General features: G+C 45.4%; 1 protein-coding gene across 1 annotated transcript in view; it reads right to left on the bottom strand.

The window, feature by feature from the left end:
* The window catches only part of Bfsp2 (beaded filament structural protein 2), a 58509-nt gene that overhangs the window by 18000 nt on the left and 12910 nt on the right, over positions 1–27599 (bottom strand). The window contains exons 2-4 of the mRNA XM_075967716.1: positions 14530–14612; positions 12194–12350; positions 10594–10755 (exon numbers count right to left, since the gene is read on the bottom strand). Coding sequence (XP_075823831.1) covers positions 10594–10755; positions 12194–12350; positions 14530–14612 — 402 coding nt within the window. The remainder of the gene's footprint in view (positions 1–10593; positions 10756–12193; positions 12351–14529; positions 14613–27599) is intronic.

The following is a 27599-nucleotide window of genomic DNA, read 5'->3' as shown; positions in this document are numbered from 1 at the left end:
TGTACATCACCGACATACAAGCACACAGACACACCTTATATCATACACACACACATACACACACACACACACCTTACATCACCAACATACAAACACACAGACACACCTTATATCATACACACACACACATACACACACACACCTTACATCACCACATACAAACACACAGACACAGACACACCTTATATCACACACACACACACACACCTTACATCACCAACATACAAACACACAGACACAGACACACCTTATATCATACACACACACACACACACATACATACACACACACCTTACATCACCAACATACAAACACACAGACACAAACACACCTTATATCACACACACACACACACACCTTACATCACCAACATACAAACACACAGACATAGACACACCTTATATCACACACACATCTTACATCACTGACATACAAACACACAGAGACACACCTTATATCACACACACACACACACACACCTTACATCACCAACATACAAACACACAGACACAAACACACCTTATATCACACACACACACACACACACCTTACATCACCAACATACAAACACACAGACACACCTTATATCATACACACACACACATACACACACACACACCTTACATCACCAACATACAAACACACAGACACACCTTATATCATACACACACACACATACACACACACACCTTACATCACCACATACAAACACACAGACACAGACACACCTTATATCATACACACACACACATACACACACACACCTTACATCACCACATACAAACACACAGACACAGACACACCTTATATCACACACACACACACACACCTTACATCACCAACATACAAACACACAGACACAGACACACCTTATATCATACACACACACACACACATACATACACACACACCTTACATCACCAACATACAAACACACAGACACACCTTATATCATACACACACACACACACACACACACACACACACACACACCTTACATCACCAACATACAAACACACAGACACAGACACACCTTATATCACACACATACACACACACACACCTTACATCACCAACATACAAACACACAGACACAAACACACCTTATATCACACACACACACACACACCTTACATCACCAACATACAAACACACAGACACACCTTATATCATACACACACACACACACACATACATACACACACACCTTACATCACCAACATACAAACACACAGACACAAACACACCTTATATCACACACATACACACACACACCTTACATCACCAACATACAAACACACAGACATAGACACACCTTATATCACACACACACATCTTACATCACTGACATACAAACACACAGAGACACACCTTATATCACACACACACACACACACACCTTACATCACCAACATACAAACACCCAGACACAGACACATCTTATTGAACTAATTTCTGTGATATAAAAAGAGCCACAGCAAAACTAAGTTAAATGTCCAAAACATAAGTGAAAACGGCAATGGCCTGATCTGTCAGTATATGGGAAAGCAAAATTGTACAAAATCCAGTATTTTGAGAGAACGTCTGTCTCTTTAAAATATGAGAAATGCAAATTAGAGCTACACTGAAGAATAATTTTCTTACCTAAAATACTGTGCGCACAGGATTGGTGAGGATGTGGGGAAAAGGGTACTCTCAGATAGATTTTTGACAGGAATATAAATTCTTGTTCCACTCTATAATTTCTCAGCTTTGAAACGATTACCATCCGGAAACCTCACAGCGTTCCAATCTACCCACCTCGCTTCATTCTCAATAGTGTGTCCAGCCCGCCATCCTGACTGTGAAAGGCATGGTGGTGAAGTTGAGAGAAATTTCTCTATTACAGCTGACCACAAGCTGCCCTGAGGCAGGTGTGGCCCTCTTGTCTGAGCACAGCACGGGAAGGACCTGTTCCTGAAGGGGCTTCTGGTGCAGAGTACTGGGAGTGGAATAAGCCTTTGGTTTCTGCACACTGTTCAGGGCTGGAGAGTAAATGGAAGGACTGAGACTTCAGGAAGTGGGGATGTGCAGCTGGCTTTGGGCAAAGGGACCACTGCAGGGAGGAAGAAAAGATGGAAAAACAGAGCTTGCTAGCCAGAAAATGGTGCACATCCAGCTTAGGGCAGAGGAGCAAAGGCCTGCCCATGACTAGGCTGTGACTGTGGCCACAAAAGAGATGACTTCTCCTCCCCAGGAAGAGGAAAACTGAAGGTGGGCAGAGATGGACAATCTCATCTCTGCTTCAATGGTAGTCGAGTGGAAGATGGGGTTGTCAGCTGGCCTTCACTGCCTCTGCCCTCTGAAATCAGTTCACAACTAGGTGTCTTAGGTGTCTATGCTGTGAAGAGACACTGTGACCACAGCAACTCTTATAAAGGGAATCATTTAATTGAGGTGGTAGCTTATAGTTTCAGAGGTTTAGTCCGTTATCATCATGGTGGGATTATGGCGGTATTCAGGCAGACATGGCACTAGAGAAGGAGCTACTACATGTTGACATACAGGCAACAGGAAGTAAACTGATACACTGGGAGGTATCTTGAGCATAGGAGACCTCAAAGCCTGCCCCCACAGTGACACACTTCAAGGCCACACACATTTCAGCAAAGCCACACCTCCTAATAGAGCCGTTCCCTTTGGGGCCCCCCCCTTTTTTTTTCTAAGCCACCACACTAGGCTGTGTTATATAACAAGGACAAACAGCTTTTGAAAGTGTCCTTCTGCCTTTAAGTTGGTTAGCCCAAAGTTTATCAAAAGTAAGAGCATCAGGGTATGGCTGATTTTATCAGACCAAGGGCCTAACACAGATGCTGTTCTATTGGCTTGAAAGAGGATTGTATTTCTTTAACTGATAAATTTTATTATATGTATGAGTATTTTTCCTACATGTGTGTGTACCATGTACATGCCTGGTACTCTTGGAGCCCAGAAGAAGGCATCTGATCTCTTGCAACTGGAGGTAAAGACAGTTGTGAGCTGCTGTGTGGGTGCTGGGAACTGAGCAGTAAGTGTTCTTAATAGGTGCGCAATCTCTCTGGCCTCAAAGAACACAGTACCTTTGAAAGTGTGATTTGGGCTGCTCAGAACATCATTTCTGTGTTGGTCAAAGGCCATCCCTGGAATGATCACATTCTGTGATAGAAAGGCTTTCAAGAAATTAGGGAAACTATTAGATTTTCCCCTCTTCCTTCCCTCCCCTCCATCCTACCCCTTCCACATCCTCTCCCATCCTTTCACTGAGTCTATCTGGGCAATAGGAGTTGTGACCTGACTGTGAGATATCCTGCACAAACTCATGTGTTTGAATGCTTGGTCCCTGGCTATGGATCCTTTAGGAGGTGGGGCATCTCACCACAGTGTCCGTGAATTATGGACAGTCCAGTCCTGCTTCTGAGTTAGTGCTCTGCTTCCTGGCCTGGCTAGGAACTAGGTGAATGACAGCAGGTACTTCATTCAGTCATTTACCCCATTCACAGAGGTGGTCTTTGTAAGTTCATTTGACTGCAGGTTGGAGAATATTCTCCATTGTGTGATATTAATGAAACATATTTTATATTTTTGGTCTTTTTCTCTGGCTCCCAGCCAGAGCTCTTAAAACCCTGGCAACTTCCTAGATGATGAGAGATGAAGGCGTGTTCTCAGTTCTGATTGGTTTTTGTTTCTAGATCCTGAAATAGCTCCACAGTGAAAAAGATAAAAAGTAAAAAAAGGAAGTGTGTTTTTCTATCATTGGTAATGAATCTCTCTCAACAACACCCAAATTTATGTTAAAGAGATTTCTTTGGTAAGACCCTAAGGGGTGTGGGGTTGGTGGCTATCCTGCCCTCCACCCCCCTGTGATTAGAAGCTAGAGCTTTGATCCTGACTCAGGGAGCAGAGAGGGACTGAATCAATGAGAGCTGACTTAATTGATAATGGCGATTTAATCAGTTGTGTCCAGAATGAAGGCAGCGTGAACCCCAGAAGGCCAAGCAAGGACTGGATAGTTTCCAGGCTGGTAGGCAGTGGAGGTGTGGGGTGGGGAGGGTGGTGCTCCAGGAGGTGACACAGCTCTGCAGTTCCATGGTGCATCTGACCTCACGCACGCCTCCCACTTGACTGTCCTGAGTTGTGTTCTTTGTAGAGGTTGGGAGAGAACAAGGGACAGGTTTGCTTGGGTTCTACTTGCTGTTCTAACAGTTAGTGGAACCTGAGGAAGGGATGATAGAAACCCACCAGTACTGATGGTCGGTCAGGAGCGGGAGGGTCAGACTTGATGGTCATCTGAAGTCAAGGACAGTCTTGTGGAACCGAACCCTTAACCTACAGGATCTGGCAAAACCCACAGGTAAAGAGTGCCAGCACTAAATCTAATCATGGGCCATGTGGTTGGTACCTGAAGAATTTCTTGGTGTGGAAGAGATGTAGACATTTGGTGTGTTTAAAAAAAATGATATAGCTTGGTATGGTGATATACACCTATGACCTAGGAACTTGGGAGGCACAGGTAGAAGGATTGTGAGTTGGAGGCCAGACTGGGCTATGTAGCAAGAACCTGACTCAATGCATAAGAAGTAAACAAATAAGATTAAAATTCAAAAAGATTTTTTTAAAAGTGCAGTCCACTGTTTTCAAACAGTTCCTTTGGAAGGCCTCAGCAAGGCGGGCGGTTGGGGGGAGTGAAATGGAGTCATTTGTGCTCAAATCCCACCCACGGACTCAGCGACCTGTCTGGTTAGGAGAAATCAAGGTTATCCACGTGGCTGCCAAATCTCCGAACAGTCTACCGTTAATGGGATTACGGTGAAGCTCTGTTAGAGCTAATCCAGAAACACACGCAGGCGCCCTTGTCCTGTCCGACCACTTGTTTCACTCTTGTTCTGTCTCTCTGGTCTCAGTTTGCAAGTCAAGTGTCCTCGAAGTGACAGATCTCTCTGTTCTGTTCCTGCTGTCTTCAACCCTCTTCTGCAAAACCAGCCTCCCCTGCTCATTGCAACTCTCACTGTTCTAGAACCGAATATTGGCGGCTGTCCTAGGGATGTCTGCACTGCTGTAGGCAGATGCCTGGTACGGACCACCAAAAGGAGGAATGATTGATTTTGTTCCTGGTTTCAGAGGGCTGCGGTGGCAGCTGGGAAGTGCTTGCCCTGAAAGCGTGAGGTCTTGGATCCCTAGAACCCATGTCTAAAATAAACACACCAACAAAGCCAGGTGTGGTGGTGCACACTTGTAATCCTAGTGCTAGGGAGGCAGAGGGAGAGGGGCTTGCTGGACAGCCTGTAGAGTCTAATTAGTGTGTTCTAGGCCAACGAGAGACTCTGACTCAAGCAAACAAACAAAATCCAATGCAAAACAAAACCAACAAGGTAGATGGCATTCCTCAGATAGTTGAGCTTGTCCTCTGGATTACACACACACACACACACACACACACACACACACACACACACACACACACACACACTCCTGTACACACATGCCTGTATACACACACACACACACACACATATATATATATATACATAGACACCTATACACATATACATACCCCTGTACACACACTCACACACGCACATACACCCAAAGCAACTAACGAGCACATACCAGAGAGCTGAGCTTATGGTTGCATCAGGTGCTCAAGAACCTCTCTTCATCCCTCAGGCCTGCAATGTTTCATGTTCTTAGCTCCCTGCTGCCCGACTCTGCGCCTATGCCTGAGCATGCCCCGACGCGCTGGAAAGGTCACTTGGCTGGCAGATAGCTGCAGCCCCCTGGCCTCCTTCCTTCTGCATTCTGCACCACTTCTCCATGTCGCTCTAAGCTTCTGCTCCAATCTCAGCTGCTCTCAAAGACAGCCTTTGTTGGTTCCCTTCTTGGCTTCCCCTTTATTGCTTCCCCCACCCCTGAGTCACCCACTAATTCCAAATAAATCACCACCACTCCAATATTTATCTCCAGATCTGCTTCTGGGGAAGCATAAACTAAGACATAAATTAATCATGTTAATTAATTTTCAGCCTCCTTGGGCCGAAAGGTAATTAAATGTGTGTTTTCCCTCCCTTTCCGAAGGCCTTTGGAAAGAGTGCTGAGCCATTCCCAGTTGGCTCTGCTGCCAAGTTGCAGACATGAGATGCTCAGGGCAGGCAAATGTCAGCCCCCGAGGGCACAGCCACAGCCGACAACGCTATTTATTGCAGGAATTCTGGCTGTCAGTTCTGATCTCTGTTGACAATCAGAGGAATTCACTCGTTCTGCAAATATTTTCTGAGTTCTGAGTCTCTGCAAGAGGCCCAGGCAGCACTGGCCAAATGAAAACAAATCCTGTGTGTCTTCTGTGAGATGCGGCTTTCAGATCACTCTATTAAAAACACTAATGGGTCTGTTGGGAATTAATGTTTGAATCACTGGTGAGCTGATGATGGCTATCAGATGTGGGGGTCGTGGTAACTGCCAGCTTTGGGGGTTTTCTTTTTTCTTTTTTTAATTTTTACACTAGGCAGGATTTATTTCTGATAACGATAATGACTCAGTCCATTTTTTAAAGAGACAGTCACTCGATGTGGTGTGCACTCCAGCAGGGCTCGGAGGAGAAGTCAGGCTGCAAATGGCTGAGCTTCCTGGGGTTTAGCTTTGGAAACAAAGCTAGGAAAGACAGCCAGCCTGGTGTGGTCGTACACACCTGTCATCTTTCAAATCTCCTATAATTGCACTTCTCAGTGGTAAATAACTTTATCTTTTTTTCCTTTATTCTTCGAGTTTACATTACATCCTGGCCACAGTTTCCCCTCCCTTTACTCTTCCCAGTCCTCCCAACCTTCCCTCTCCTCCAGATCTACAGTTCCCTTAAAAAAAAAAAAAAGATTGGGCCTCCTAGGGATATCAAGTGAACAGGAATAACAAGCTACAGTAAGACTAGGTATCAACTCCCATATCAAGGCTGCATGAGGTAACCCAGTAGGAGGGAGGAAAAGGGTCCCAAGCTCAGGGAAAAAAGTCAGAGACATCCCTAGCTCCCACTGTTAGGAGTCCCGCAAGAACACCCAGCTACATAATTGTCTTCCTTAGGGTTTCTCTTGCTGTCAAGAGACACCATGATCACAGCAACTCTTATAAAGGAAAACATTTAATTGGGTGGCTTAGTGTTTTAGAGGTTAATCATGGTGGGACATGGAAGCATATAGGCAGACCTAGTGCTGGAGGAGTTGAAAGTGGAGAAGAAGCTACCTCTTGATCCTACAGTAGCAGAAAGTGGTCTGAGATACTGAACATGGCTTGAGCATATGTGAGACCTCAAAGCCTGCCTCCACAGTGACACACTTCCTCTAACAAGGCCATACCTAGTCCAACACACCACACTTCCCAATAGCACCACTTCCTATGAACTTATGGAGGGGCAATTACATTCAAACTACCACAACAACCATAAAGTATATGCAGAGGACGTAGCTCAGACCCATACAGGGTGTGTGATGGTTGCTTCAGACTCTGTGAGCCCCTAGAAGCCCTGCTTAGCTGAGTGAGTGGGCCATGTTCTTGTGGCATAGCTACAGTCTTAGTACATGGGAAGCTGAAGCAGGAAAATAGGGAGATCAGATACAGCCTGGGCTACACAGGGAGACCCTTTCTCCAACAAGCAAATGGACAGGGTGGGAGTGGTGGTCCACACTTGTCATCCTGGCATGTAGGTGGCAGCAGCAGGAGTATCAGGAGTTCAAGACTGGGACTGGAGAGATGGCTCGGTGGCTCACTGCTTTTAAAGCAGACCTGGGTTCGTAGAAGACCTACTCTTGTAGAAGAATGTGTGCGTTCCCAGTACCCACATGGTAGCTCATAATTCTAGTTTCAGGAGATCTGATGCCCTCTTCTAACATTCCCTGGCCCTGCATGCATGTGGTGCACATACATACACTCAGGTACACACACATACACATTAAATAAATGAATAAATGAATTAATAAATAAAAGAGTTCAGGCTCATCACTGGCTATATATGGAGTTTGAGATCAGCTTATGCTATATGAGACCCTATTCTAAAAACTTTTTTAAAAGGAAGGATAATAATAATAATAATAATAATAATAATAATAATAATAGAAGACGAAGAAGAAGAAGAAGAAGAAGAAGAAGAAGAAGAAGAAGAAGAAGAAGAAGAAGAAGAAGAAGAAGAAAAGGAAGAGGAAGAGGAGGAGGGGGAGGAGGAGGAGGGAGAGGAAAAAGAGGAAGAAGAAGAGGAAGGAGGAGGAGAAGATGACTCGGAGCCAGGAGAGTTGAGCCTTGTGCTACCACTCAACCGAATGACCTTGGGGAGTCGCTTGCACTCTCTGGGTCTCAGTTTCCTCATCTCTTAAATACAACTCAGTACTTGAAGGAATGATTTTAGATGGTCCCCAGGGCCGTTCAGCATTCATAATCCTCCTTAAAAGGAGACAGACTCTGATCTCTGGTTTGATGTCACTTAACTCTGTGCAGCAATATCTCCCAACAGAGAAACCAGAGATTGATAGGGTGTGGGGGATGCAGAATTGAGGAAGATCCTGCTGGGATGGTCCTGTTGGTTCTTGGTGGTTAGGGGAATGGAGGGTTAGGGCCAGGCAAGTGGTGAAGGGTCCTTCTTTTGCCTTTGGCAGCTCTTAGGCCTGTCACGGTTCTCAAAGCTGAAGAAGGGTCAGAATTGTCCAGAGAACTTTAATAACATAATTATTTAATAAAGTAAGTAATGACTTACTTTAGTATGTATGTGTGTCCATGTGCATGCTCGTGCATGTATGTCAATGTGTACGTGCGTGCGTGTGTGTGTGTGTGTGTGTGCGTGAGCATGTGTGTATGTGTGTATACCTGTGGATGCAAGCGCATCAGAGGTCAGAAGAGGATGTTATATTTCCTGGAGCAAGAGTTACAGGTGGCTGTGAGCTGTCTGACACAGGTGCTAGGAACAAGACTCAGGTCCTCGGGAAGAGCAGTATGTGCTCTTAATCGCTGATCTATTTCTTCAGCCCCTGAGAGCTTTTATTATTAATAATAATAAACCACAAAATCCTTCTGCTCTTTCTTTTAATTGTTCTGGAGGGCACTGTAGATGTTATTTCTGAGGTGATCCTACTATGCAGTTGGCATGGCAAGTCATCAGCTGAGCACCGGCAGCCCCTGACTTGCCTTTTCCAGTTCCTTTATGTGGTCTCCCCCTCCCTCACCTTCTCATTTCCAAGTCCCCAGGTGAGCAGCAGGGGCAGGCCAGAAGGACAAACCTTCTACAATCTAGTTAATTCTTTTGTTATTTGTGAGGTTTCATACAACTTGGCTTTTCCCCCTTATTAATATAATTCAGGCTACTTACAAAATTAACTTGAGAAATACTCAAAAGAAAAAAAAAACATCTCAAAGTGTCAGGCAAGTCAACTATTCAAAGGCAACCCACTGTGGACACCACTAACCAGCTAGTCTAATTTTGTAGATAGCGGTTGAGGACAGTGCTCTACTGTATACTGTAGTAGTGTGTGGCAATTTTAGCAGCTGCAAGGCCAACTCTAGTTAACTTTCTGTTTCTATAATTTGTCTTTTGAGATGTGTCTTAGAACTACCTATATGGGTGAGGCTGGTCTTGAACTCACAGATATTCATTTGCCTCTGCCTCCTAAGTGCTTGGATTAAAAGCACGTGTCTCCATGTCTGGCCATAAATAAAGTTTTATTGAAACACAGGGATGCTTTCTGATATCTATTGTCTCTGACTGTTTTTACACTTCAGGGGTAAAGATGAGGGACTGCATCAGAAATCACCTGGCTTCCCAAGCACTTATTATTAAACAAAAAGATCTGATCAGTCCCTGGTATATACCGTTCTGTAATTGCTTTTCCTCCATTTTACTTTGCATGGACTTTTTCCTGGGTTATTGTATTTACTTCATAAGCATCATTTCTAATAACAGGTTTCATTGCACATAACTTAGTCAGGTGGTGCTGCAGTTTTGCTCTTATGGTAAGACAAATATATATAAAACCACCTTTTTTATTTAACCCTTAAAATGCTCCAAGGAGTAGCTTTAGATATAAACTCTCTCTCTCCCTTTATCTCCCTTTCTCTTTCTCTCTCTCCCTCCTTCCATCTCCTCTACTTCTCCTTTTCACTTTCTCTCTCTGTACTCTTTCACTGAGCTATAGCCTTACCCCTTGTATTCCTAATGCTTTCTTTAAGATGCTGTCCAGATTGTTCAGCCAGTGGGTAGCAGGTAGCAGTGAGCAGGTAGGTAGCAAGCAGCAGCTAGCAGGTAGGAACTCTTGATACAGAAGACAAAATCCTTTACTCTAAGACTGGATAGCAACTTATACCTTATGCCTTTGATGATACAGTGGAGAATCCTTTACACGTTTGCTAGAATTGAACATTGTCATTTTAAACATTTTCTTATTTCAGAGAGACCAACAACCATTATTACTTTAATATGCATTGCTTATCTTTCTATGGGGACCAAGATTGTCACTAAATGGCTGCCTTTCTTCTACATGCTGGCTGCCTCCTCCTTGCTTGGCCTCCTTCTTTCCAGAGCTCAGGGGAAGATGCTGGCCTGTCTCTTACCTTAGCTTGGAGCAAGGCTCCTGTTTCTGCTTGGTTCTTTTCCACAACTCTCTCCCACTGAATTCTGATTGTCTCAAGGACATCATCCAGACCAGTGCCCATAGGAACATCTGTTTGCTCCAGTTCAGACCCTGCCAGCTGTTTGTACAGAACCTTCACATCCTGAAAGCAACAGCAGACAGCTTAGGTAAGCTCCGGGGGTGGGGGTTGGGGGGGAGAACAGATGTGAATTCTAGCTAGCAGCAGCTGGCTCTGTGGCTCTGTGGGTACTAGTCTGCCTCTATCTACTATCTATCTATCTATCTATCTATCTATCTATCTATCTATCTATCTATCTATCTATCTATCTAATATCTATGTGTCTGTCTATGTATCTATGTATTTATCTATATATCTGTGTATCTGTCTGTCTTATATCTATGTGTCTATCTATGTATTATCTATATATCTGTGTATCTGTGTATTATCTATCTATCTATATCTATCTATCTATCTATCTATCTATCTATCTATCTATCTATCTATCTATCTAATATCTATGTGTCTGTCTATGTATCTATGTATTTATCTATATATCTGTATATCTATCTGTCTTATATCTATGTGTCTATCTATGTATTATCTATATATCTGTGTATCTGTATATTATCTATCTATCTATCTATCTATCTATCTATCTATCTATTTGTTTATTTTGTACCATGCATGGGTATCACAGAGACTGGCAAAGTCCCAGATTTTCTAGGTGTAGGTATCATTTTTTTTTTTCAAGAACATATCTCTTAGATCCTTGCAAGCCCATCCCCATGCCCAAAGCAAAAAACTAAATAAACACAAAATCAAAAGTAAGTATATGGTATAGTAACACATAGTAAGTAACTCTAGAAAATGGAAGTTTGGCACAAAGTCAGGATACACCAAAGGAGATTAAAGCTAACTCTGACACCTAAGGGGTTACTGCTGGAGCATGGTCTTCAGGAACTGATCCAGGAGCAGGAAGGAGTGGGCTGATAGTCACTGCTTCAGGCTGGGCACAGGAGGAACTTCCCAGTGCACACATGGTTCAGCGAGGTATGATGCACAGCTTGAGGCAACCTGGACCATGAGTCAGAGAGTGGTGTGCACGGTGGCTTGGTGCTTCCTGCGGGTAATGAGACCACATCCCTGCTGGAGGAGCCCTCTGGTCCTGTCCCTTAAAGATACAGCCTTCTTTTGTTAACGTGTGTGTGGGAACTACAGTGTGTGTCTGTCCTGAGAATTATTCAGTTCCTCCTGTTCATGCAGTGTTGGAAAAAGTATCGGAAATAGAACACTTTAGGGAGACCCTCCTCCCAGGACCAAGCAGTTCTAACAGCCACTTCAGCTGATGACTGTCACTTCCACTTATGAGTACCCTGGTCCTTGAAGACGTTTGACTTTGAGACTTTTATAGGGGGTGATCTGACCCATGACAAAGACCTTAAAGCCCTTAACTAGCTTTTCCCTACAGGCCTGGGTGAGCAAAGACGAGTCCCCAGTACCTGTGTTGGGGGGGGTGTTACAACCTCTCAGGTTCTTTCTTTAGGAGGGGACAGCCTAGCACCCCCCCAGCCCCACCTACCTCTTCATAGCTCCTTGTCAGAAAGCCCAGTTCTTCTTTCAGGCTTTCTATTTGATGCTCCAGATCCGTCTTTGCCAAATTAGCTTCATCAATGACTTTGTACAGGGAGCTTATTTCCTCTTCCGCTGCTTTCCGGAATGGCTGCTCATTTTCATATCTGTAGACAAAGGGACTTAATCAGCGTGGCTGGGGAGCCTCCAGAGGGGAAACAAACCGGCTTGTGGATATTACCCAAGGGCCCATATGTGATAGGCAGCGAATGCTGAAAGCTAGTGTTCCAGGAGCATTGGGGGCACTGTTGCTGAGTAATAACACATTAGCAGCCAGCTTCTGGGAACACAGCTTCGTAAGGCCTTTGGAGCCTGGTACTCGCGGGAGTTTTCATCACAGAAAGACAATACCACGTCTTTGCCACTATACTGAGCCGTCCTCTTCATCCAAGGATCGTTTACCATCGTTGAAGATCTGCTAAGTATTGGGCTGGGGATTGAGAAATGAACAATACACTGCAATTCTTGACAGTGGCTGCAAACTCAAGTAGGCGGTGTAAAAGGAGGAACCATGGTAAGGAGAAAGGTAGAGATGCCACCTATCAGAGTACATTCTTCACTTAACCTACAGGGGGCGCTGCTGCCCAGCTCCGCCCATATCGTTGTGTAGCAACGTGGTTCTGCCTTGGCCCAACTCTCTTCAGGGAAAGTAAGAAGCATGGATTTATCTATTCAGTGATTTAAATAATAGAGAGATCAATAGTAGAACACTTTCCTTGCTTGTGAGGTCTGAGTTGAATACCCACATTACAAACAAACAAACACAACCAACCAACCAACAAAACAAAGAGAACAACGAAAAGCAAACGGCTTTTAAAGTAATGAGTATGTGTGTGTGGACCCGCTTATGTCAAAACTGTCCATGTTGAGTCTCAACCCTCAGGCTTTCCTTCTAAACACCACCTGACATCTTTGCTGATTTCTCCCGGGGCCCTTTCCATTTACCGTGGTTGCACCATTCAGCCGAATTTCCTGGCTTGCCTCTGTACAACCACAGGAGGGCAAAACCCCACATTTCTATTCCAGGAAGGGCCTTCGGGTTTAGAGTTATACAGTCTTCACTTAAAGATATGTGCCATAGTGGGTACTAGGGATTGAGCGCGCACAGCAAGCATAGTCCCCTGAACTGCATCTCCAACCCCTGTAATGGATTTTAATATTCAGGTTTCCCAGGGACAGTCCTTTGAAGACATTCGGGACAGGCGATTTTGTTGGAGCCTCTACTTGTATGTTCCGAGTGCTGGGGAACTCATTCCCTTTCAAGGCCAGTGGTCCATTTGTGGAAAGCTCTGATCATTGTTTATTTCTTTGTATAAAAGCTTAAGCCTCTAGTCCTATAAAAAAGTGAGTGGTGGCACATGCCTTTAATCCCAGCACTCGGGAGGCAGAGGCAGGCGGATCTCTGTGAGTTAAAGGTTCGAGGCCATCCTGATCTACAAGAGCTAGTTCAAGGACAGGCTCCAAAGCTACAGAGAAACCCTGTCTTGGAGGCAGGCAGATCTCTGTGAGTTCAAGACCATCCTGGTCTACAGAGCAAGTTCCAGGACAGACTCCAGAGCTGCAGAGAAACCCTGTCTTGAAAAACAAAACAGGTGAATTTGACCCTGGAAATACCCAAAGTCATGCGCTACTTTGGTAGTCTTTCAAAGTATGCAGGGTGAGGGTGAGGGTTCTGTTCTGCTCAGCAGAGTGAAATCCCAACTCAAAATAAACCAAGTATGGAGAGATCATGCCTATAGTCAGGACACTTGGAAGCTGGAGGTAGAAGGATCAATAGTTCAAGGTCATCATTAGCTATATAGTGAGTTTATTATCTTAAACAACAGCAAAACAAAACAGAAACTAAACCAAACCAAATCAAAAAAGGGTTGGCAAGATGGCTCAGTATGTGAAGATGCTTGCTGCCAAACCTGACTACCTAAATTCCATACCTGGAAAGTTCACGGCGGAAGGAGAGAATCAACTCTCACATGTTGTATTCTAACTTCCACAAGTGTGCCAAGGCAAATGTACACACACACACACACACACACCACACATACACCACTACTAATAAATAATTTTTCTTTAAAAGACCCTTTTCTAAAGCAAGTGATACTGGGCACAGTCTTTGAGCCCCTAGGTCCTGATTATTTTGTGACTCTGGGTTCTCCTAGAGCTTCTGTTTGTTGTCTCAGGCCACCTTCTACTGTGGTGGAAGGGATTGGTGTCCCCTCTGGGACTGCGTTATCTGCAATGGTCTGCAGTGGGCGTGGGCAGGGAGGGTCCCTTGCTGCGGAGCCTTACCTCTCTTTAAAGTCATCGGCACCGGCTTGCAGCGTCTCCATCTGTAGCATGAGTCGGGCATTTTCCAAGACAGCCTCTCCCACCTGGAACAGAGAAGAGGGAGGTTAGCAGGGGCTGGTGTGGGGCACAGAACTCGCTCTGGAGAACTCGCTGAGCTTCGCAAAAGCTGGTCTTTTCAGGATGAGTCTCCCTCTCCGAGGACAAGGAGGAGGAGATAAGAAGGCATAGATCTGGGCGTCCTTTAGAGTGAGATTTAGAGTAAGATTTTCGGGATAAAATGGTGATTCAAAAGCAGATGAGTTCACAGCCTCTGCCAGAGCCTGGAGCTCTCAATTCATCCTGGAAAATGCTCTGGCTCCTTCAGTGAAGTCTCACTGGCTTTGTATAGCAGGTGTGTGTGTGTGTGTGTGTGTGTGTGTGTGTGTGTGCGCGCGCGCGCGCACGTGCGTGTGTACATGCAGGTGTATATATGGGTTCAAAGCTATTTTTAGGAATGGTTGTTAATGGGGCTGGAGCAATAGCACTGCAATTAAGGGCACTGGCTGCTCCTCCAGAGGACCAGAGTCTGATTTCTAGCACCCACATAGTAACTAACAATGGTCTGACATTGTCTGGTCTCTGAGCACCAGGCAGGCATGCAGTACTCTGACATATATGCAGGTAAAACACCTACACACCCCCAAAATAATAAAAACAAATGAAAATAATATGCACTTATTTTTGAGACAGGATTTTGCTGTGTAGTGCAGGCTGGCCTCAAGTTCACCCTCTCCACCCCACTAGTCCTGGGATTGCAGTCATGTCCCACCACACCTAGCCAAGAATTTCTCATTTTTAGCTGGCAATAGTTGCATATTTATAGAGGTTTTAATATACGCTTTACACTGCGGCGTGATTATATCAAGCTAATTAGTATGCTCAGCATCGCTGATCATCAGGGGAATGCAAATTAAAACCGCAGCAAGATATCACCTCCTACCAGTAAGGGGCACGCCATGGAGATGGATGATAACAAGCTCTGGCAAGGATGTGGAGCGACTGCGCATCGTTGAGCCAAGGTGAATTAATGCAGCCGCTATGGAAAGCAACGTGGAGGTTCCTCCAAAAGCAAACGAAACCACAACAGCAATCCCCGGGAAACTAAAAATCGAAGTGACTAGCCTATGGTTTAGCTAAATATACCCGACTGGGCTTATAGAGTTCTACCCCCCCCCCCCCCCGTTTCTAGTTCTTTATTGAGTAGGAGGTGAAAGACAGGAATAAGGTCAGAACATGAGAAACGCATGGCAGGGAGATGGTCTACTTTATTTATTTGTCTACTTCATTTACTTGCCGGTGTACTCAAGGGCCAGGCTCAAGAAGAGAAAATTGGGTCTTTGCTAGTGGGAAATTCAATGAAATGAAACGAAATGAGATGGTCACACTGGGACAGGGGAGCGTAGGCATTGCTTCCCCCACAGCTGGAACTTGATGAACTGGAGAGGTGGGCTGGTATTTAAGAGTCTCGATGGCTCTTCCTGAGGACCTGAGTTCTGTTTCCAGAAATCCAGTGTCTCACAATTGCCTCTAACTCTAGCTCCAGGGTCTCTAATGCCCTCTTCTGGCCTCCTTGGGCACCTGAACCCACGTGGGGGCACGCACACACACATACACACATCAAAATCTTTGAAAAAGGAGACTTTCTTTCCTTAGCCCACTTTCTCTTCTTCTGCTTTAAGATGCTCTCCCCCTCACTCCCCAGAGTCAGCTTCTTGTTTATGTTGTGTCTCTGAGGCCGGGCTGGGCTTATACATTTTTTTCCTTCAGTCCTGAAGATTGAACCCAGGGTCTTATGCTCTACCACTATATATCTCCAGCTCGCTTGGTACATTTTATTTCAAAATAGGGTTTCCTAAGTTGTACAGGCTGTCCCTGAATTCTTCCTGTAGCCCAGGAAGGCCTTGATGTTGCAGCTTTCCTGCCTCCGCATCCCGAGTAGCCAAGATCACAGGTCTTTGCCGGTAGGCTGACTTTTAATTTTGTGAGACAGGGGCCACAAAAGCATGCAGTCCAGACTGGCCTGGAGCTCCCCAGGAGACCAGGCTGGCACTGAACTTTCTGCAATCTCCCAGCCTCTGCCTGAGTGCTGGCCTTACAGGCATGTACCACCATGTCCAGGCTGGCTAACATGCTTAAAAACTTGTTGAATTGCGTGAGCAAATGAATAATGTGACCATAGGTGACAGTCCTCAGTCATCCCCTGGCTCTGATGTGAAGGAAGTTTCCAAACGTTCCTGGGATTTCTTTTCATCTTGGTTCTTAGGTTCAAGTTTATGTCATTAGCTCAGTGGCAAGCATTTTATGCACCGAGCCAGCTCATTGGCTTTCTACTTCTGTCTTGAGACTAGGTCTCACAATGCTGCCTAGGCTTGTCTTGAACTCACTGCACAGCTCAAAAAGGCCTTGAACTTTTAATTTGCCTTATTTAGTGTTCCCAAGGTTTGCATATGGAGCCTAGACAACTGACGATAAAAAGTCTTAAATAGGTTTCTTGAATTTTTTTTGTATAATAAAGTTTATTTAAAAAGGAAGAGGAAAAAGTCAAAGAAACAAGTCAAGTATGTGTGTGTATTTGTGTGTGTCAATATGTGCATGTGTGAATTGTGTGTATGGTTTTTGTATTTAAGTGTGTGCATATTTGTGTGTGTGTGTATGCGTGTGTAGAGGGCGGGATAGAGTTCTGCAAAAGCAGAAAGAAGGTGGAACCATGACCACTTCAAGTCTTCCCAGACAGACCTGACACTGGGCTTCGGGTAGACAAACTTGTGATCTCCAAAGCTTTTCTTTACTTTGCTATAACACTATGGGGCACGTGGCTTTGTGACATTTCCCATCTATTACAAATTCCTGATACTAATTAATACAAAGATGCTCAAGGCCATGCCCAAAGACACCAGGTAGAAAGACAGACATCTCAGAGGTGAGACAAAAAGGCTGGTGGCCTTTGAGTTTTCATTCTGGGCAGAGAACAGGAGTAATTTGGATGCTGCCTGCCGGCTGATATGGTAGCTGTACCCAAATCTCTATCCTTGGAGGCTGTGTGGGCCCAGTGCTGCAGGAGTCTGGAGGCCTTCCTGCTTTTTGCTGTTGTTTAGTAACAATCAAGGGTTTATTCCACCCTCAAGTGGAGGCTAATTATAGGCCGGGCTTGCCAAAGTACAGCCTGCTGGCCCTGCTTTCCCACTCCCTTCCCAGACAGAGATCCTAAAATAAACTAAGTCTCCGCTCTCACCACAGAGGGCCCTGCAGTATCCATCACAGACTTCCCAACCTCCATCTCTGGGGTTGGGGGTTCCCTAGCCCCCAAGCTTGGGAAAAAATGAAAGGCCAGTTATGTGGTATGAGGAGGGCTGGAACCTTTGCTGGGGTTTAGTACAGACTTAACCTGGTACGGTGGCCCAGAGGGGTCCTGAACAAAGGCAAAACATGGAGCCTGTAAGGGAAAACCTTCAGAAAACCTTCCCAGAGCTGAAGAAGGGAGGCAAGGGGGAAGGGAAGCTGTGTTTGTTGACTGCCTAAGTGTGCACCCCGCAATGTGCCTGAGCTGGCTTTTCCTGACTGTGAGAGCGAAGCAATAAATATTACAGAAGTTCTGGGAGGTAGTTGTTAAACACGCCATCACGAAAAGCTAAATTATGTGAGCTTACACTTGAGTAATTTAAAAACAAAGGCAACACATACTCAGACTAAAAAGGTGGCAGCCCCCACCAATGTTATACTGAACGTTACATCTGATTTTGACTGGGTCTGGATGGTGGAAATGCTGCCTTGTGTAGCCCAAATCTCTTTCTAGCCCTGCATTCAGTGAGATGCTGATAGCTTGATACTGGTCAAGGTCAGGGTATTTACACCAGGGGAATTGGCAAACACTATAAACCCCAGGATTTATTTGTGGGGCGACAATTGTTGACACTGACGATGCCCCACCTTGACATCAATACTGAACACTCCCAACTTCATTAAATGCTTGTGACCCCCATTTAAAGCTCTTAACACATTTAATTCACCAATGAGAAAAATAGTGCTCAGAGAGTTGAAGCTGTCCGAAATCACATAGCTGGAACGTAGCAGAGTCAGAATGCTACCCCAGGTCAGCATGACTCAAACGTGTGTGTGTGTGTGTGTGTGTGTGTGTGTGTGTGTCTGTGTGTTATACGCTAAAAGACTTATCAGAATTTAGAGATCCTTGTAGACAGTTTTCTTCCTTGTTCTTGCCTTGCAGACAGACAGGACATCTGGTTCCTTTTTGGGTTGCATCACCAAGATAAAGAGGTCTCTTTTTCCACAGAGTATGAGATCACTAGGCCAACCCCACTGACTCAATCATCTTATTTCACCCCCACCCCGCCCCTAGCCTTCCTTCCAGATCTCCACGAGTGGATAAGGTCTGGGGGAAGAGCTACGTACCCAGGGAACTTTTCTGCTGAGTATTTTCTCTGGAATAAAAAGAGCATTTCTATTTTAAGCGACGAGAGATGTATATTAATTATTTGGTCCTCACTGATTTATGCCTGAAGAGGATGCAAATTAGCATTGCCTCTCTGATTGATTTCTTTCTAGGGGGGAAGGCAACGACAATACCAAATATTACAGTGTACACCCTTTGGCAGATGCTGTGTCCACAAGCAGAGCTACCCATGCATGACCCTGGAGCCATGTGGCCCTGCATTCTAGGAAGAAGCTAGAAACGAACGAATAGTGGTCCTCAGAAGTGACACTGAAAGGGAGGCAGGCTGGCAGTTTGCTACAGGAAGTGCTGGGAGGGCACCAATGGGGCATCCTCTCCTCCTACTCTCCCTCTGACCTGAAATGGCACGATCACAGCTATGTTTGAATTCTAGGTCTCTTGCTAAGAGACTGCATGTGATGACTTGAATCTATAACGTCCCCCGCAGACTTAGGTGTTATAGCCTTATTATAGCTATTTTGGAAGGTATTAGAAATTTAAGGAGTTTAGAGCCTAGTTAGAGGAAGTAGTTCCCAGGGGCATGCTCTTGGTGCTGGATCTTACCCTTGTCTCTGCGTACTGGATGTCTTTCCCTTCCATCATTATGTTCTGCCTTAAGACAGCCCAGAGACAAGAAGCTGACTGACTGGACCAAAAGTCCTCAAACTCTGTCCCCAAAAGAATCATTTCTCCCATTTAAGTTGTTTATTCAGGTATTCGTTACAGCAACTCAAGCTTGACTTAGCCGCCCAATCAAAGCTCAGTGTGATTGACTGTGGGATTGGTAGTCCTGAGGGAAAGGGGACTCAGGACCTGTAAGTACTGATAGAGGGAGAAACAAGAGATCCTTTCAGAGGGGACATCATGGGTGAGTTCCAGGGATGGGCAGTGAGAGACTGTGGTGGGTTATGGAGTAAGGCCGCGGGGCCGATTGAGGCAGAATGGAGGAAGAAGGGACGGCTGTTGAGGGAGGAGCGGCTGTTGAGGGAGCGATGACCATCAGAGGGGTTTTCCCTCTGCCTCTCCTCATGGAGATGTCCTTGGGGTACCCTTATCCAGGGGTTCTTTAAAAGTGATCCTCAGCATCCCTTAGAGCTCAGGGAAAGTCAAATGAACACACCCTACCTCAAGGTCAGACTCAGGATCTCTGAGACTGGCTCACCAGCAGCTTGTGTTTTAACCATCCACCTCTCCCTCATGTGTTGAACAAATGCTCTGTACAGAGAGGCATCACGACCATCGTATAATGACTTCCATTCATGGTCAGCTCAGTCTGTGCCAGGCAGCCTGCTGGACAGGGGCATCCACACACACACACACACACGCACACACGCGCACACACGCACGCACACACACACACACACACACACACACACACACACACACACACACACAACTTCGAGAATCAGTGTTTTGTAGAGCATTGCCTCCCGCAAACCCTTGCTCTTGTTCACATGGTTGCCTGGGGCACCTTGGATATCTCACAGCCCTGACTGTCTAGTAAATCCTACTCCAATGTTTATTTTATACACGGCTTTCCCGTATAGCTTTATTCTTGCCCTTGTCTCTTCTGCATATGATTATTGGTTACCCAACAGCAGGTTCTGTGCATGTTCTTGGAGAATGAGCAGCTACTATGGGAGATGAGGTTTAAAAGGCAAGCAAAGGCCACCTATGGAAGGAGGGCCTCAGAGACAATGGAAGGGCTGGGAATTTCCTGGGAAGTCCTAGGAAGATTTTGAGCACGGTATTGATGCGATCTGGAAGGGGAGATTGCAAGAGCTAGAGAGAATGTGGAGGACCAGAGGAGGCTCTTGTGCTTGTATAAGTGATTTATCTTCCTAGTGACAAATGATGGTGGCATTGACAAGGTTGGTTGTGGAGAATGAAGAGAAGAGAGGACATGGTAGATATGTCTTCATGATGGAGTAGTCTTTTTAGACTGAGTTACTGAAAGCCTGGGGTGAATGTCATTGACACTGTTCCTCTTCCCCATCATCAACGTGTTTGAATCACTCTGCCCGCCCCCCTTCAGTATGCATAGCCTGTAGTTGATGACACTCTCTCACTAGTATGGTGTAGGAGGTCCTTCTGTCTATGCGTTGCTTTCATTGGTTAATGAAGGAACTGCTTTGGGCCTATAGCAGAGCTATAGGGGAACAGAGCTAGGCGGGGGAAACTAAACAGAATGCTGGGAAGAAGAGGCAGAGAGAGAAGCCATGGATCCTCTGCCTGAGACAGACGCTGGTTAGAATCTTGCCAGTAAGCCACAGCCATGTGGCAATACACAGATTAATGGAGATGGGTTAAATTAAGATATAAGAGTTAGCCAATAAGAAGTTAGAGTTAAGGGGCCAAGCATTGATTTAATTAATACAGTTTCTGTGTGGTTATTTTGGTTCTGGGCAGCCAGGACAAACAAGCAGCCTTCTCCTACACTAGTATACCTAGCTCTTCTCCTCACCATAGAGCAGATAACACTGATATCTGGGCTCCTCATCCACAGTAAGACTTCCTCCCTGGGTCACTTATAAGAACTGAATGAGTCAATGTGTGGAGAACACTCAGCAGCCGGCCTGGCACGGGCGGGGGGATATTCCACACCTAGTGGCCATTATTATCATTGTCATTTGTCTTTTGTACAAAGCAACTGTTCAGTGAGTGTTGGATGAATTAGACTGGTGTGTGCATTCAGCCATTGCTCTCATTCCATCTGTTCTTCTAAGCCCCTCCTCCCCTCCCCCCTTTTTCGTGCTGGGGATTGAACCCAGGGTCTCGTGCATGCTAGGCATTCGCTCTACTGCTAAGATACACTCTGGGCCCTTTCTTGTGTCTTTTTTTGAGTGCACAGGCAATTGAATGAAGACTTCCATCTAGTGGCTTGATACATTTTTTTTCTTACAGTTTCTCCTGTCTATGGCCCTTGGAAAAACCCTAGTCTTGCTCAGTCTGATGTTCTGAATGTTATTTCTTCCTGTTGTTCCTACGCTGGGGACATAGTTATTGAAATAAATGAGGCTGCTGGTGAGGGACTGAACCATGACTGTGTTTCTTAAAAAGATAAAGACAAGCAGCATTTTAAAACAGGTCATCATGTGAGCCCAACAGTGCCATTAATACTTTATTTAGTGTTAAAGACATTGGCGTCCCAGCAGCCAGAACTGCAGGCTTAAGGAGGAGCTGGGCGAGAATGAACTCCTGGGAAATTAACTCAGTTGGCATGGTGATGTGAGATTCCCTTGGAAACATCTTCACTTTGACTTGACTTCAGGTAAGGGTGGATGCTCAGCATGACTTGATTCTAACAAATGGACAAGAAGCCAAAGTCTGTCCCTAGCACCCCAGTCACCCTTCTCTTCCATCACATTGAAGACAGCCGTCTTGCCAAGCCCCTTCTTACGTGTGTCACCAAGGACACGCTTTTGCTCCTTGGCTTCTACGACACCATTCTCCTGCCCTTCCCACCATGCTGATTAATTTCTCCTTATCAGAGCTCTAAAAGCAGCCAGTTCTCAGAGTTGGCTCTAGGGCTTCTTATTTGTAAGCGATCTCATCCATCCACACACAGGGTTTATATGACATGAAATTGTGTGCGCTACTGGTATTCACATTTATTTTATTTACTTATTTTATTTTACTTTTGAGATAGGATCTCACTGTGTAGAGCAGGCTGGCTTCAGAGAGATTTACCTGCCTCTGCCCCGTGAGTACTGGGATTAAAGGTGACATCATCATGCCAGGCTGACGTCCACACTTATATCTTTAGTTCTGAAATTCCCCTTCAAGTCCAGCCATGCACACCCACTTTCTCCTTATGTGGCAGTTGTATAGACATTCCAAACTTAATGTCTCATCTCCCACATCTAATCCAACATTGAGTTTGGTCTATTCTACCTCTGTGCCGCCTCTCAGACCCAGCTGTCTGTCTGTCTGTCCCTGTCTGTCCCCATGTCCGCTGTGCACATCACTATCATGCCTCCCTAGGTGATCTTACCCAGTGTTTGCTTCTTCAACATACTTTTATTTTGATGGTGGGGGGTGGCAATTGGGACCAGACACAGGCAAGTTGTCTAGCTCTGAGCTGTACCTTAAACTTCTTCCAGTGTAGTCTTCATTCTGCTTTCAGGGTGCTCTAAAACCCTCCCCAAATGAGATCATGTCACCCTAACCTGACTGAATCAAATTCCTCAGAGGTGCCTCTTGTATTAATGTCCTGGTTAGGGCTACTATTGCTGTCGTGAAACACCATGATCAAAAGCAACATGAAGAAGACAGGGTTTATTTCACTCCCAGTTCCATATAAGAGTACATTACCGAAAGCAGTGAGGGCAGAAACTCAAGCAGGGCAGGAACCTGGAGGCAGGATGCCATGGAGGGGTGCTGCTTACTGCCTTGCTCACATGGCTTGCTTAGCCTGCTTTCTTTCAGAACTCAGGACCACCAGGTTAAGGGTGGCCCGTCTTTTGGGCCTGACCACATCAATCACTAAATAAGGAAATGCCCTACAGCCCAATATTATGGAGTTGTTTTCTCAAGGCTCCTTCTTCTCCAACGACTAGCTTGTGTCAAGTTGACATAAACCTAGCCAGGACAACTTGGGATAAAGATTGAGCCTAAAACAGTGGCCACCAAGGCCCTGCATGCTTGTCTGTGTTCTAGTTCTTCACAGATTCAGTCACTCTGGGGTCTGGTTGTTCTGGCTCACACTGGTCTGTCTTTCTTCATCACACTGACCTGTCTTTCTGGATCATACTTATCTGTATTTCTGGATCACACTGGTCTGTCTTTCTAGATCACATTGGTCTGTCTTTCTGGATCACACTGGTCCATCTTTCTGGATCACACTGGTCTGTCTTTCTGGATCACATTGGACTGCCTTCCTGCCTCTGCCTGGAAGTCTCCTCCTCCTGACTACCTTGGGTAGAACTTCCTATTCTCTGCTCATCTCTGCCTAGCTGGCTTTCTCCAAATCATTTACTATGGATTGTGATGACTACCAAGTTTTGTTTTGAGATGAAATCTTACTATATAGCCCAGGCTGGCCTAGAACACACATGCTCCCTACAGCTGGAAGAATGCTGTGATTACCGGCTTGCTCTTACTGGTTCTTGCTTGCTGATTGACTAGGGAAAGCCCCATTATTGACTGCGTAGGGTCTGGTATAGTAGATATAAGCTGAATTGACAAGCTGCCATGCTCTTTCGTGGAGAACCAAAACTGGGTAAGACTTGCTTCCTAGACCCCGAAACGTCAGAGACGCCACTTGAGTCCAACCTGCGAATCACTCTCGTCATTTTCTCATTTGAATAGCTCCAAAGAAATCTGGTTCGAGCACTGTCAAGTCTCAGTGACCTTGGGGACTCTGACCTTGGGGACTCTGTTGGGTAGCCAGCTGAACCCCCTCTTACTGCTCACTTCCACTTTCCAGCCTCTGCCCCCTTCCACTTGACCAGTGGTTGTCAACCTTCCTAATGCCGTGACCCTTTAGTACAATTCCTCATGAGGTGGTGACCCCCAACCATAAAATTGTCTTTGTTTCCACTTCATAACTGCAATTTTGAATCATAATGTAAACATGTGATATGCAGGACATGCGGCCCCTGTGAAAGTCATAGGTGACCCATAGGTTGGAAAGCCTTACCCTATTCTGAGGTGTGCCCCCATAAACTCTCCCTCTTTAGCTTGCTGCCCAAGGCCCCTTATAACCTGACCTTGCTTATCTCTAGCTTTGCCTGTAGGGGCTGAACTATTTTTTGGCTAGCTCATCTAGATTCCAGCTCTGGCCTCATTCTATCCTTAGGGATGCCATGAGCAAGCCTTTCCCAGCCCTGCCTCCATACTTCCTTTTGCTAGGTGAGCTCCTATCCATCCCTCAAAGCCCAGTCCAGGCTGCCCTGGGCATCTCCTCAGTGGTCATGCTGTCTTGTATCCCCATCTTTTCCTGTCTTTTTTCCCCCCACTGGCTTTTGCGTCGCTCTACCAGTGACTATCCCTCATGCTTCAGCATCCAGGTTAGTGCTGAGGTGACAGCCTTGGGCTTTCTCGCCTGGCTCTTTTGTTCTGACCAACAACAATTTTAAAAAGCGAACATATATATTTTAGAAGATTTCAAATGTATAATGATACACTGATGTAGAGAGATCAGAATTATTACTTCCCACATGTGTTTCAACAGTTAAGATCCTACGTCTAATTAAAGACCTCTGCTCTCATCAAGTTCTGACCTCACTTCAGAGGTCGTTATGCACATCTTATCTGGAATATTTATCAACATTTCATTAATCTTTGTGTTTTCTTGTTCTTGTGGTTCAGTCTTTAAAATTGTCAAGATAATACATATAGTCAGGCAGGTATACACACCATGGTACCCACATAGTGGAACACAGCTCTTGGGAGGCTAAGGCAGGAGGATCACAAGTTTATGGTCATCCAGGGCTACAGTAATGAGGCCATGTCTTGGAACAAAGCAAAAATGAAGGAAAAATACCTGTAAAAACTTCCCTGACCTGCGGGTGCACTATACATGTGATTTTTAGAATCCAATAGCCCTAAAGACTGCATACAGTGGCATTCTCCTGCCTGAGTGCTTACTCCCCTGACACCCATTCAGCAGACTCTGCTCTTCTTTGGTTTAATGCCAGTGCCATTCCCCTGTCTTTGTGGATGTCATGATTTCCAGCCTCCGACATGGCGCTCTGACTTCCAGGCTGACTGTCTGGCTGTCACAGGCCACCTCCCTTCCTTTTTAGGGGCTGTCTTGGTGATTATAAATAGTCCAATTTCTTGTTGTATCAACTACGGACAGTTCCTTTCTCATATACTCTCCCCCTCTTATAAGCACAGATGTTTTATTTTCTAAGGTCAAAAGGCAGGACAAAAAAAAAACCGGTTTAATTACCAGACGGCTGTATTATGGATGCCGGCATGAAATAGAGTTCCTTTCTGTGGAGAATTACGATGTAGGCGCCCCTGGCTGTCAGACACTTTGGGCGGATGGCCAACTTGTTGTTTTACTTCCCAGCTGAGCATCCTCAGCCTGCAAAAATGCTTCCAACTAGCCGGTTATTTTTCATGGCGCTCCCTCTCCAGGGCAGGCCAGCAAAAGTCTATGCTCAGCCATCTGCCTTCCCACTGGGATTAAACCACTGTCCTAACACCAAATAGTGCTGCTTCTCTTCTCTTCTCATGAAGCAGGGCAGCTTTAGTGCAGCAGAGCCAGGTGTATGCTAATCACAAATAAACATCTAGCCTATTGATGAGTAGGTGATACGCAGTTAAAGAGTCAAGCAGGTGAGACAGGGAGAAGTCACACACACACACCAGACCAATGCTGAGGAGATTAGTGAGAGGGGCATATGAAGAAGACAGAGGCCTCCCTAAAGGCTCTGGGAGGGAAATCTGCGAGGCCAGTTCAGAGCCAACCGGCAGCGCTACACAGCAGCTGGGGATTCTGCTTGCGTACTGCCACAGCAAGCCTCAACTTTGCTATCAGTGGTCAGATAATATATATTCAGGCTCCACAGGTCCCATGTCTCTGCTGCAATGCACCATCCCACCCCTCTTGGTGTGAAAGCAGTCAGAGATGATTAATAGACAGATGGGAAGGACTGCGTTTTAATAAAACCTGATTCACGGGGCTGGAGAAACGGCTCTGTGGGTAACGTGTAGCATGAAGATCTAGGTTTGGATCCTAGAACCTGTGTAAAACAGCTGGGCGTGGAGGCACACACCTGGAGCTCGCCTGCTAGTCAGTTTAGAACAGTGAGTTCCAGGTTCAAGGAGAGACCCTGTCTCAGAAAACAGGGTAGAGAGTCACCGAGGTAGATACTGTAATGGTCAAGTTGGCATGTTGCTTGGCTGGGTTATAGTGCCTGGGTGTTTGGTTGATCATTATTCTGGATTATGAGGGTGATTTTAGAAAAGATTAACAGCGTTTGGCATGGTGGTGCGGTCTTCTTATTCTAGCCGCTTTGTAGACTGAGACAGGAGGTTGCAACTTCAAGGCATGCCTGGACTATAGGATAAGTTCAAGACCAGCTTGGGGATTTTAGTGAGACCCTGACTTAAAATAAAAAGTAAGAAGAGACTGAGGGTTATAGCTCAGTAGCAGAATACCAGACTAACATGTACCAGGCCCCAGGTTCAATCCTAGCATTACCAAAGTACTGGTAGTAATGATAATAAAAACAATGACATACTCAGTAGTATATTATTATTGTTATTTTTATCATCATCATCTCAAGAAAGGGTTTCTCTGGATGTTCTGGAACTCTCTCTATAGCCAGGCTGGCCTCTAACTAAGAGATCCACCTGCCTCTCCCTCCTGAGTGCTGGGATTAAAGGCATGTGCCATCACTGCCTGATGGTTATTATATACATATGGCTTGTAATATATTATTATATATATTGCTTTCTGTAATGTGAATGAGCCCCTTCCAGTCAGCGATATGAACGGATAAAATAGACACCAGTTAGTCCCTGGGAAAACTGGACCCTGTCAGCAGACATTCTATGGATTGAACTGCAACTTTTTCCCTGCACAAAGGTGTTTCAATTATATCTAAAATCTTTTGAGTTTTGCTTA

The sequence above is a fragment of the Microtus pennsylvanicus genome, chromosome 3 (assembly GCF_037038515.1).
Source record: "Microtus pennsylvanicus isolate mMicPen1 chromosome 3, mMicPen1.hap1, whole genome shotgun sequence".
NCBI lineage: Eukaryota > Metazoa > Chordata > Mammalia > Rodentia > Cricetidae > Microtus > Microtus pennsylvanicus.
Note: the sequence above shows the minus strand (reverse complement) of the source record. Positions and strands in the feature narration are given on the sequence as shown.